The 12881-nt window shown below is 40.6% G+C and overlaps 1 protein-coding gene across 3 annotated transcripts; it reads right to left on the minus strand.

The window, feature by feature from the left end:
- Positions 1-25: 25 nt before the first annotated feature.
- LOC129838052 (uncharacterized) lies at positions 26-5172 on the minus strand. Of its 3 annotated transcripts, XM_055904723.1 has the most exons (5): positions 4934-5172; positions 4080-4219; positions 3744-3917; positions 2947-3465; positions 26-2745 (listed from the first exon to the last, which is right to left on the minus strand). In XM_055904723.1, exons 2-5 carry the CDS (start codon positions 4189-4191, stop codon positions 26-28), a joined length of 3525 nt encoding a protein of 1174 aa, XP_055760698.1. In that variant the 5' UTR covers positions 4192-4219; positions 4934-5172. The 3 variants fall into 3 exon arrangements, with proteins under 3 accessions (XP_055760698.1, XP_055760697.1, XP_055760696.1); XM_055904722.1 differs by having other exon boundaries at positions 3744-4209; XM_055904721.1 differs by having other exon boundaries at positions 3744-4219.
- Positions 5173-12881: the final 7709 nt, after the last annotated feature.

The following is a 12881-nucleotide window of genomic DNA, read 5'->3' on the forward strand; positions in this document are numbered from 1 at the left end:
CTTCTCCCTTCCCTTCTGTCCACCTTCAACAAGCGCAGCAGCCAGAGGCAGAGAGGGGGAAGGGTTTAGGGCTGGGAAAGACTCGCTCCCCTCTTTCTCCCAACCCTATCTCTCTCATCTCCACCTCCATATCCCAGTCAGATGCTACCTGCATTCCAAACGTGTTTTGATGCAATGAATTTTCAATGACCTCTTCAGTCACATTTAGTGGAGGCTGGCCTAGATCTGACCTAGAAACGCCCTCAAAGATGTTGCCGTTAGTGTAGGTGAGACCAGGGCTCTCCACTGCATGCAGGGCTGCCTTGTGCTCCTGGAGGGACGAGACGTCAGAGAATCTCTCTCCACAGTCCTTACATTCAAGGGCTCGCCGGGAATGAGAACCACTGATGATCCCCTCTGTCTCCACTTTTTGGGCCTTACGTTTCCTGCTGGTCTTTGGCTTGGTTGGAGATGTGTCAGAAGAATGAGACATAGTCTTTAAAGGAGCCAACACAGAGAGTGCTGTGTGGTTCTTTTTGGGTCTCCCTACTTTTCTTCCCCCTCCAGCAGCTAGCATTTTTAGTTGTTTGCTTTTTGGCCCTTTCTTCTTATGGATGGGATGGGTGTCTTGGTGGAGATCTGTTTGACCTTGGGGGGCTTTTGAGGCATCTAATTTGTAAACTTTCAATTGGGGCTGTTTGTGACCCTTCAGTAGGAGTAGGGACTGTTGCTTTATTTCAGGGTCGGGCATATCTTCTGATATTGGGCTTGTTTCCACATTAGGTTTCTTTTTCTTTCTCCCTGTTTTTGACAGCTTTTGCCCTTTTGTTTTCTTAGACTGGTCCTCCTGCTGTATCTTCTCCTGCTTTTTCTTTTTTGGCTTGGGTGGAGTGATCACCTCTTGCTCACTAATCGGTTCAGCTCTAATCTGCTCAAAAGTCTCACTAATTACATAGTTTTGCTTTTTTACTTTCTTCTTCCTCGGCTTCACTTGCTGAACCTGCTCGTCTACGTGCAAGACTTGCTGCACATGTGGGTCACACAATATAGTTGGGGATTTGATTTTTGACTTGGAAATATACTTTTTCTTCTTGACCTTTTTTTCTTTACCAACCTTTAAGAAGAATTTCTTTTCAGGTAGAGTTGTGAGAGACATTTGGTTCATATCCTGAATGGGGTCTCCTTTCTGAAGCAGCTTAGATGGTTGTGGAAGCTTCTTCTGCTTGTTAAGCTTTTCTTTCTCTTTAGGACCAAACTTCACAACAAGATGAGCTTTCGTTGCTCTTGGTCGTTTGGCAGGCTCCCCTTTCAACTCAACCGTCTGCGGTTGCATATTTCCTTGCATTATAGAGTTATTTGGCTGCTTTCTCTTCCTCACTTTTACAAATTCTTGTACTGACATCAAATGCACAGGCAGTTGTGAACTCTGTGGCGCCTTCTTTGTCTCTGACGGCGGAGGGAATATTTCTGACGTCTGAGTGCGAGGCATCTCTCTGCTGTTTAGTGCGTCGTTAGAAGCAGACGTGTCTATCAGTGTCTGCAACTGCTCTTGTGCCGTCTGTTTCTTTCCTTCATAAGGCTTTTCCAAAATGTGCTGCTGCTCATTCTCTGTGTTTTCTAGAAGAGGTTTCTCAACTGATCTTCGCTGTCCTATTCCTGTCTGTTGTGTCTGTCCAATACTGGAATAGATCTGATCCAACTGTAATGCTTCCATCTGTGTGGCTGTTTCTCCTACCTGGGTTGTTTGTCCAGGAGGAGTTTGTGCAAACTTAACTGTTGGTACCAATGAGGAAGTGGAGAGTTCTTCCTGCTGATCAGTTTTAATTGGAGTCAGCTTTAACTCAAATGTTGGTATGAGCGACGGGACAGAGATATTTCCCTCCTGAACCCTTTGATTCTGTCCAGAAGTCTGTTCAAATAGAAATGTTGGTAGCGAGGAAGCAGACATAAGTCCTTGTTGATCGGTTTGAGTCTGTTCCAATTCCAGAGTTGGTATCAGTGAGGGAGTGACTTCGAACACAACCGTTTGACTTTGTTCAGTTGTTTTCCCGAGCTCAACTGTTTCACTGTGACAGAACACCTGTTCCACTGATACAGTCTGAATCATAGTGTTCTCTTCTTCAACTGTCTGTCCAAGTAACTGCTGAGGAATCATCTCTCCTTCATGTGTTTGTGTTAATCCATCATGCTCAGCGTATGTAACTTCCTGTGTGTGTGAAAGTAATGGGGTCTCCATTTGTCCATCTGATATTACAGGTTCCAATGTAATAATTGGTTCCAGCGATTCACATTGTGGCTTTGCCTGTTCCAGTCCCATTGACTTAGTCTCTCCACCCCCAATCTTTTTCAGCTCTATAAACTGTGGTTGAGTAAAACGGAATTGCAAATGCTCTCGCTTTCCCTGTAGCCGCTGTAGCTCCAAAGGTTGACCGTGTGGCGGCACCTGTCCCAGTATCACCACCTGGTTCACTTTGCGCACGTTCCCCAAAGACTCTATTAGTTTCCGGATTTGTTCAGTGCCTATGTTGTCTACCTGCTGGAAGGGCCCAAGGGGTTCCATGTGGAGAAAGGTTGGCTGGCCCATAGGAACCTGGGTTATGATAGGCTGACCTGGCTTCACCTGTTGGCCAGCTAGTGTGATGCTGCTGCTGCTGCTGGATGCTATAACACACAGGTTGTGCTTGTGTTTCATGTGATGCAGCCGTGTCTTGGCAGTCTTGAAGGTTGCCTTGCACACAGAGCAGGAAAATTTTACCACTGCAGTGCCTAAATACAAAGAATAAAGATGAAAGTTTACATCTTGGTGTAAAAGGTTTGGTTCTGCATAGAATCACTAGCTTAATCACTGTATAGTGTATATCACTAGCTTTATCACTGTATAGTGTATATCACTAGCATTTCACTGCACATCCCAGTATAGCACAGTAGTTGTATAACATGACAATAAACATGTTTTTCAGTACTCACCACTATTCTTCTTTAGCTGTGCCTTGGTCGGTGGTGTGATCCCTCCAACTTCTCCTTTCATTCCTTCCGGCGAATGCGCTAGTGCGTGTTTCTGGAGGGCCTTGGACATGCTAAACCTCTTGCCACACTCCTTACACGCATAGGGCCTCTCCCCTGTGTGCGTGCGGCGGTGATACTTCAGTAAGGTGAGTGTCTTGCAGGGTTTTCCACAGTCTGAGCAGGTGTATCCGTACAGGCCGAAGTGAAGCTTCTTATGGAGGGTGAGCTCAGAGGAACGGCTGAAGGCTTCACCACAGATGGGGCACTTGAAGGGCGTCTTTTCCGTGTGTGCACGCTGATGAAGCATGAGGTCACTGGAGTTAGTGAATTGGCGGTCACAGACGTAGCAGGCAAACAGGGCATCACCCAGCATGCATTGCTCGTACTCTGCCGGGTGACTCTGCTTGAGGTGTCGCTCTTTGCTCTTGTGGTCGCTGAAGATGATGTGACACTGCAGGCACTGCAGAGAGATCTGGGAAGCTGGGGGAGGGAGAAGGGATTAGAGGACAGAACACTTGTATCCCAGCTTCAAATCTATATTAACACACAAAAGAGGTTACTATGAGAGCAAAAAAAATGAATGAACTGTAGTAATAGCTTACAACTGCTTATGAAATAACTACAAATAAATAGCCTAAAAACATTACAGGGGACATTATGAGATGTCTGCAATACTAAAGCCTTGAAAGATAAATACAAAAATGTATTACATGGTAACCAATCACGACAGACTACCAGAGATGAAGTTCAATACTCACATGTGAGAGGCGTCACCATTTTTGGTGGCCTAGACATGTCCATCTTGAGTGGCTCCATTCTGTTCTTCTTGGGGGGAATATTTTTTCTGTCACCAGCGGCCACATCATTCACATGGGTCTCCTTCTGTGCACCCTCAGGTTGGCCCAGTTCCGACTCTTCAGGAGCAGCAGACTCTAGAGGAACAGCGGATAGTTCAAGAATTATCTCCGTAGAAGCAGTGGGGTCTGAGACACACTCCAAAGCCTCTTCTGTGACAGGTAGCAGTTCACTCATTGGTTGTTCTTCAGTTGCCACTGTTTCCATGTATTGTTCATCAGTTTCCATGTATTGTTCACCTGTAAGTATTGGTTGTTCCTCAACTTCTACTGTTTGTTCAACTGTCTCCACTGGCTGTGTCAAGCGCTCCATGACCGACTTGGTTCCTGCCACGGCTGGAGGTTCAACCATGTCTGTAAAACGAATTCCCTGCAGAAGACTGACAAGTTCAACAACACACACACAACGTAAATCTGCATTAAGGTAAAACACAATGGAGTGGAAAACAGTGAAGCACACACTGCACACTAAAACACTGGCCAAAAGAGACGTTCAAATGTATTTATATATATTTTTTTAATTAAATAAAAAATACAAGACACCAAAACATTGTGTGCATGTAAAGCAACCGACTCTTTATTCTAAGAGAGTATACGCCCTTAAAGAGCCACCCCAAGCTAAGCCTATTGGGTCTGATTCCATGGGAATCATTACATGCTGCTGCCTTTATCGACAGCTGGCAGGCAAATGAAGACACTATATTTGTATGACAAAGATGCTCTCAAAGAGGGGTGGGTAATAGGCTACAAGGGTGGTATTTTACACTGCGCTAGAACGGAAAACCAACACCAACAAGCCTACAACCAGGGTACTTTACTGCTGCGCAAATGACGGGCCGACTAAACAAGCCAAATAATGATGATGAACGTTTTTGCTCACTAACTGGTGTCCATCCATCATCTTTAATTGTTCGGATGTCTCGCTGCTAGGCTACTGGACAGCTCAGAAAAGGCATTGATGAAAGGCATACAAATGGCCTATATTGCGTGGATTTAAAACATTTGCAACGCTCAGCACTACACACAAGCGGCCTTTGTATCACCGTATGACTGCCTATATGATCAAACCACTACGTGTAAATCTATAACGTTACCTATGTTGGTTTCTTTAGCCCAGACATCTCCGCGTCGTTTCTCGCTTCGCAAAAAGCCAGCACAAACGAGCTGCAGAGATCATGGCGTCATACACCAACCAGGTTGCAGAATGGGACTTGTAGTTTTTCCTGAGATGCATTCATTCACTGCTTAGCCTTATAGGCGCTGCATGGTAAATCTGCTGTTTGAGTTGGCCGTGCAACATTTACTGTAATATGGCCTCTGTATAAATTAGGGCATTCATGCCTCGCAGAGGTGTTGGCAAGGAAGTGAGTTTGTGTTTATACAGGACCTCCCGCCCTCACCTACCGTCAACCAATCATGTCAATGCGGAGCTATACCGAGCCCTCCATGTTATTACATCATTTGAGAGTCTTACCACGATGCGGTAAAGAGCTCAATTTGGCCTCTGCGTGCCTCCAGAGGCCCCACGATTGCGTCACATCATCCATACCGCATCGTTATCTTTTTTGTCTCTTTTCTTTTTTTCGTAACAACAAATCAATACAGAAAGTACATGGGGAAAACAAGTACATATTGTAAAGAAACAGGCAGGGAGCAGGTCTCGAACCCTCGACCTTCTAGCCCGAGGTCCGGCGCGCTATCGACTGTGCCGCAAAAGCATGCTCGAGCGGCAGAGTCGATTTCCGCGCTTATAAACACAGGGTCGTTACACTACTCCCTCCTTTCAAAGAGCGCGTCCTCGCGCTAGCTTGCGACTTTACGTCTTACAGGAACGCGCTCACCGGCCAAGCACACGCACTGTCGTGGATGCGAGGTCCGATCACTTCCGACACCAATGTAAAGAAACAGGCAGGGAGCAGGTCTCGAACCCTCGACCTTCTAGCCCGAGGTCCGGCGCGCTATCGACTGTGCCGCAAAAGCATGCTCGAGCGGCAGAGTCGATTTCCGCGCTTATAAACACAGGGTCGTTACAATATGAATAATATACAATGGACAATTGGGCTAGGGGGTACAATATCACATTACACAAGGACCTTAAGGGGCACACATACACTTATAATTCTAACAGCTTTTTTGTTAGTAGAGTATTTAATTGTCTTAAAATATAGTTCAATTTATTTTTGTAAGGTAATAAAATGTGGTGTTTTGTTTGTAAATTTACATTTGTGAATATGAAATTTGGCCAAAAGAATAATGAAATTAATTACATAAAATTGTTTCAACTTATTTCTACTGTAGGTAAAGAATCCAAGCAGTACATTTCTCCACAATAGTGTAAAATCTTTATAAATGTGTTCAATTATAAATCTACTGATGTCTTGCCACAGTTTCCTTACATGAATACAATGCCAAAAAAGATGCAACACTGTTTCTGGGTGGTCATTACAAAAGGAGCAATTTGAGTTGATGTTTTCCTTAAACTTCTTCATATAGTGGTTGGCAGGATAATATTTATGAACAATTTTAAAGTAAATTTTGTTTACAAGTAGGTATGTGTTTGGCAACATCCAAACTTTTCCCCAACAGATATTATCAATAAATCCGTTCCAATAAGGCATGACATAAGGTTCGTATCGCTCTGTTGTTGAATGGACCAAAAGAGAAACAGATATTTCCTACTGATGAGTCAACAGGGTTAAAGGAAGGTAGGCTCTGAGGGTCAGGTCTTGACACGTTCCTGAATAACAGAGCAACACCTGAGGGAATGGCATCTAAAACAATTGCAAAATCTTTAGGTGTTACAGGGATCTTGTAAAGTGGTAAGAATTCCTGATAACTAAGTAAAAAACCCTCTGCATTTACCAGTTGGCTCACCAATAGGATATTATCGGAACCAATATTCTAAAAACAAATAAATATTTTTATACAATATATCCCGATTATTCCATATATAATACCTGTGTGGAGAAAAATTATGCTTATAAATGAAGGACCATGACAAGAAAACATGCTGATGAAAAGCAGAGAGTTTCACTTGAACTTTGTCAATATTATAATTTCAAACCAACATGAAGTTAAGGCCACCAAAAGTAGAGAAGACATGATGAGGAATACAATTCCACATAGAAGTGGGTCTTCTTAGGAATTGTTTTATCCAATTGATCTTAAAAGTATTATTTAAGGTAGTAAAGTCCAGAAAATTCAGCCCACCATTCTCATAAGTGTTCATTACACCTGTTTTCCTAATGTGATGGGTAAGGTTTCTCCACAGAAAGTTGAAAGGCATCTGGTCTATCTCCTTGCTGATTTTACTGTCAAGATATAAAGATAGAGCGCCATATGTTAGTCTAGAGATACCTTCAACCTTGGTTATTAGGACTCTACCTTTTAAAGATAAGTCCCTCTGTAGCCATTGATTTAGCTTCTTCTGGGTATTTTTAATAAGAGGGTTAACATTTAATAAGCCTCTAGACTTCTGATCCTTGGTAATGGTTATGCCTAAATATGTAAGTTCTTCTTTCACTGGAATACCATTATATGAAGGTGTCACACAATCTTTGACAGCCATGAGTTCACATTTATTAATGTTAAGATATAGACCAGATGCTTTGGAAAAGGATTGTATCACATTGATCAATAGGGGAATTTGGTTAGTATCTTTCAGAAAAAGTGAGGTATCGTCATAATAATTTCTTTACAAGCTATGGAAATACCTTGTACAGGACTATTATTTAAAGAATTTGTAAGAAGTTGGGTGATTAATAAAAACAGATACGGAGAGATAGGACAACCTTGCCTAATTCCTCTCTTTAACTCAAATCTAGGTGAGGTGCCATGTTTCAGTTTGATAGAGCTGTTACCATTTGTATAGTCTTAATAGCCTTACAGAAAAAAAACTAAGCCCAATTTCTCAAAGGAGTGGAAGAGGAACTGATGCTCTGCTGTGTCAAATGCTTTATAAAAATCTAAAAATAATATGAAGCTATCCTCGGTTATTAGGTCTGAGGAGTCAAGTATGTCTAATACTAGTCTGATATTGTTAGAAATATGTCTGTTCCTCATATAGCCAGACTGTGTTTCATCAATGATTGCATCCAGGACTTCTTTAATTAAGGCTAATATCTTATAGTCATTATTAAGAAGACAAATTGGACGCCAGTGATCAATGAGCAGCACTTATTTTTTAGGCTTAGGTATCAGTGTTATTAACCCCTGAGTCATTGTAGGAAGAATAACATTGTTTTTAATACTGTCTTAAAAGACATTAAGTAGGAAGTTGTTCAGAAAATAATTTGCAAAATTCTCATGTACAGTTGATGTCGGAAGTTTACATAAACTTAGGTTGGAGTCATTAAAACTTGTTTTTCAACCACTCCACACATTTCTTGTTAACAAACTATACTTTTGGCAAGAACATCTACTTTGTGCATGACACAAGTAATTTTTCCAACAATTGTTTACAGTCAGATTATTTCACTTATAATTCACTGTGTCACAATTCCAGTGGGTCAAAAGTTTACATACACTAAGTTGACTGTGCCTTTAAACAGCTTGGAAAATTCCAGAAAATGATGTCATGGCTTTAGAAGCTTCTGATAGGCTAATTACCATCATTTGAGTTAGTTGTAGCTGTGATAGGCTAATTGACATAATTTGAGTCAGTTGGAGGTGTACCTGTGGATGTATTTCAAGGCCTACCTTCAAACTCAGTGCCTCTTTGCTTGACATCATGGGAAAATCAAAAGAAATCAACCAAGACCTCAGAAAATAAATTGTAGACCTCCACAAGTCTGATTCATCCTTGGGAGCAATTTCCAAATGCCTGAAGGTACCACATTCATCTGTACAAACAATAGTACGCAAGTATAAACACCATGGACCCACGCAGCCGTCATACCGCTCAGGAAGGAGACACGTTCTGTCTCCTAGACACAAATCAGTCCCAGAACAACAGCAAAGGACCTTGTGAAGATGCTGGAGGAAACAGGTACAAAAGTATTTATATCCACAGTAAAAACGAGTCCTACATCGACATAACCTGAAAGGCCGCTCAGCAAGGAAGAAGCCACTGCACCAAAACCGCCATAAAAAAGCCAGACTATGGTTTGCAACTGCACATGGGGACAAAGATCGTACTTTTTGAAGAAATGGCCTCTGGTCTGATTGAACTGAACTGTTTGGCACCAATGATCATTGTTATTTTGGAGGAAAAAGGGGGAGGCATGCAAGCCGAAGAACACCATCCCAACCGTGAAGCACGGGGGTGGCAGCATCATGTTGTGGGTGGTGCTTTGCTGCAGGAGAAACTGGTGCACTTCAAAATTATGTGGATATATTGAGGCAACATCTCAAGACATCAGTCAGGAAGTTAAAGCTTGGTCGCAAGTGGGTCTTCCAAATGGACAATGACCCCAAGCATACTTCCAAAGTTGTGGCAAAATGGCTCAAGGACAACAAAATCAAGGTATTGGAGTGGCCATCACAAAGCCCTGACCTCAATCCTAAAGAAAATTTGTGGGCAGAACTGAAAAAGTCTGTGCGAGCAAGGAGGCCTACAAAGGAGGCCTCAGTTACACCAGCTCTGTCAGGAGGAATGGGCCAGAATTCACCCAACTTATTGTGGGAAGCTTGTGGAAGGCAACCCAAAACATTTGACCCAAGTTAAGCAGTTTAAAGGCAAAGCTACCAAATACTACTTGAGTGTATACAAACTTCTGACCCACTGGGAATGTGAAAGAAATACAAGCTGAAATAAATCATTCTTTCTACTATTATTCTGACATTTCACATTCTTAAAATAAAGCGGTGATCCTAACTGACCTAAGACAGGGACTTTTTTTACTAGGATTAAAAGTCAGGAATTGTGAAAAACTGAGGTTAAATGTATTTGGATAAGGTGTATGTGAACTTCCTACTTCAACTGTATTTCCATCAACACCTGGGGATTTGTTGTTCTTTAGATGTATGATAGACTCTATAATCTCTTCAACTTTGATGGGTTCATCACACTGATTCTATATCACTGATAGAGTGAACATTATTCAGTGAGTTAAAAAACATATCTGTGGATTCCTGACAGTACGTAGAGCTATACAGTTTCTTGTAAAAATGGCTACAGTATTTAGTGATTCCTTTTTGGTAATCTGTAATAACACCATCAATGTTTAATTTATGGATAGTGTTTTTAGAGTGAAATTTCTCAAGTCTAAAGAAATAGGATGAATTCTGTTCTCCCTCCTCAATCCATTTTTTCCTAGATCTAATAAAGGCTCCTTCTGCTTTTAATCTATATATATTATCCAGTTGATTTGATCTATATATATTATCCAGTTGATTTAATCTCTATATATTATCCAGTGGATTTAATCTATATATTATCTATTTTATTTAATCTATATATATTATCCAGTTGATTTAATCTCTATATATTATCTATTTGATTTAATCTATATATATTATCCAGTTGATTTAATCTCTATATATTATCCAGTTGATTTAATCTATATATATTATCCAGTTGATTTAATCTGTATATATGATCCAGTTGATTTAATCTGTATATATTATCCAGTTAATTTAATCTCTATATATTATCCAGTTGATTTAATCTCTATATATTATCCAGTTGATTTAATCTCTATATATTATCCAGTTGATTTAATCTATATATATTATCCAGTTGATTTAATCTATATATATGATCCAGTTGATTTAATCTATATATATGATCCAGTTGATTTAATCTATATATATGATCCAGTTGATTTAATCTATATATATGATCCAGTTGATTTAATCTCTATATATTATCCAGTTGATTTAATCTATATATTATCTATTTTATTTAATCTATATATTATCTATTTTATTTAATCTATATATTATCTATTTTATTTAATCTATATATATTATCCAGTTTATTTTGTAACTCAATCAGTTCCATCTTCTCCTCCCCCAAGAGGCCGGCTGGGGCCCTCTGAGAAAGAGAAGTTATCTTAATGATCACCTTTTCCTCCTCAGCTCTTCTGGTCTTAGCAAGATTACTACCATATTTTCTAAGGCATTGGACACCTCAAATTTAAAGAGCTCCCAGTTCTTGCAATAAGATTTTTCTTCACAAGCCCTTTCCCAAAAGTGTAAGAGCAGATCTTTAACCTCAAATGTAACTATATCATTATTTAATAACGAGCTATTTAGCTTCCAGTAGGATGCTCTACCAAGGTTAGTATCAGGGGTAAATATTTTGATATGATATCAATGTAAATGATATCAATTGATATCAATGTAAATGGCCCTATGGTCTGTGAGGGGAGAAGTACAAATATTTGTAGTAACACACTCACTATCAATTCATTTGGATATAAGCCAAAAATCTATTCTGGACTGTCTGGAACCTGTTTTGTTACTCCAAGTGAACGATCTGTCGGCCGGAAACCTCTCTCTCCATATATCAGTGAGATCAAACTTTTCCATAACAAGTATTAAACCAAAATTCTGACTGGTTGGCCTACCTGGGGGCCATCTATTAGATTAATTATCTATAGTAATGTTAAAGTCCCCTACTATCAATAATAACGAATTGGGACATTTAGATAACCAATGAAGTATATGTTTATCTATAGATTCAAGCAACTCATAATTTCCATGTTTGGTGTTGTACCCGTAGTAGTTTACAGTAATGAGCGTAATGTCATTGTAACTGATCACAAGACAAATAAAACATTCCGAGTGTAGAATATTACCACTAAAGGTATTTTTCATTGTAGTGACCCCAGCGGAGCGTTCAGATCCATGGGAAAGACAAATATCGTTGCCCCACTGTGACCTCCAAAAGTTGGCATGTGCAGAAATTGAGTGAGACTCTTGAAAAAAGCTCAAATCTGTTCAAAATTGTTTAGCAAATAAAAATAAGGCCTTGCGCTTGCATGGGTACCTCATCACCTTGCGCCTCCCAAATGTTGTAAGAATGCGTGGGGCTCCGTGAAGCGGTTCAGTGAAAATGTAATTTAATCAGAAGCCACTGCCAGATTTCTGGATTGGGCTGCGCTCAGAGTATCCTGCCTTGGCAAATTGCGCTGTTAAGACACTGATGCCCTTTGCAACCACGTACTTATGTGAAAGTGGATTCTCGGCCCTCACTAGCATGAAAACAAAATACAGGCAGAGACTGTGTGGAAAATGATTTAAGACTGAGACTCTCTCCAATACAACCCAACATTGCAGAGTTATGTGCATCCTTTCAAGCACACCCTTCTCATTAACCTGTTGTGAGTTATTCACAATTTTCGATGCACAAGTAACATTTTACATGTAAGATGGTTAAATAAAGAGCAAAATTATTGATTATTATTATATTATTATTTGTGCCCTGGTCCTATAAGAGCTCTTTGTCACTTCGCACGAGCCGGGTTGTGACAAAAACTCCCAATCCTTGTTATGTTTAAGAAATGTATCGTATAGTGTGTGTGTGGCAGGCTTACAATGATGGCAAAAACAACATTTGAGAGTGCGCTGACCCTGGTGCTAGAGGGGGTACGCAGCTGGAGGTTGAATGTTTAAAGGGGTACGGGGCTATAAAAAGTTTGGGAACCACTGCTTTAAAGCAATGGTCACCAACCGGTCGATCGCCATCAACTGGTTGATCACCAAACATTTCTGTACAAAAACAACAATAAAGCATTGTGTTCCCATCCAAGCACCGGGAAGTACACCTAGAACTGCACAACTGGCAGGTCCAGAGAGCAAATCAAGGGCAGCTATAGACCTACCGCTGGCCAATCAGATAGCTCAGATCGCCATGTCTAAAAAGAAGCCTTGAACGCACAGCAAAGTTAATACTGTGAGATTTCAAAACGTTTAAAACCATGACTAGAGACTCAATGAATACAGCAAAGAGCTGCTGTTTTTATAAGTTAATGTTTAAGTTGTGCACTGTCAACACTTTGATAAGCCAGAAAATGTGCATTCTCCCTACTTCCACTCATGCTACAACCAGCACTGCAGCAGCAATGAATGAATATAGCAGTGTTTCGATAAGCTTGC

Source organism: Salvelinus fontinalis, chromosome 38 (genome assembly GCF_029448725.1).
Source record: "Salvelinus fontinalis isolate EN_2023a chromosome 38, ASM2944872v1, whole genome shotgun sequence".
Taxonomy (NCBI): Eukaryota; Metazoa; Chordata; class Actinopteri; order Salmoniformes; family Salmonidae; genus Salvelinus; species Salvelinus fontinalis.

What these genes read in the sequence shown, in the direction of transcription:
- LOC129838052 (XM_055904722.1), bottom strand. Translation starts at nt 4,191, where the DNA reads ATGGTTGAACCTCCAGCCGTGGCAGGAACCAAGTCGGTCATGGAGCGC. An exon ending in AATGGTGACGCCTCTCACAT is followed by an intron (nt 3,466 to 3,743) that starts GTGAGTATTGAA and finishes TCCCTCCCCCAG; the next exon opens with CTTCCCAGATCTCTCTGCAG. An exon ending in ACAGCTAAAGAAGAATAGTG is followed by an intron (nt 2,746 to 2,946) that starts GTGAGTACTGAA and finishes CTTTGTATTTAG; the next exon opens with GCACTGCAGTGGTAAAATTT.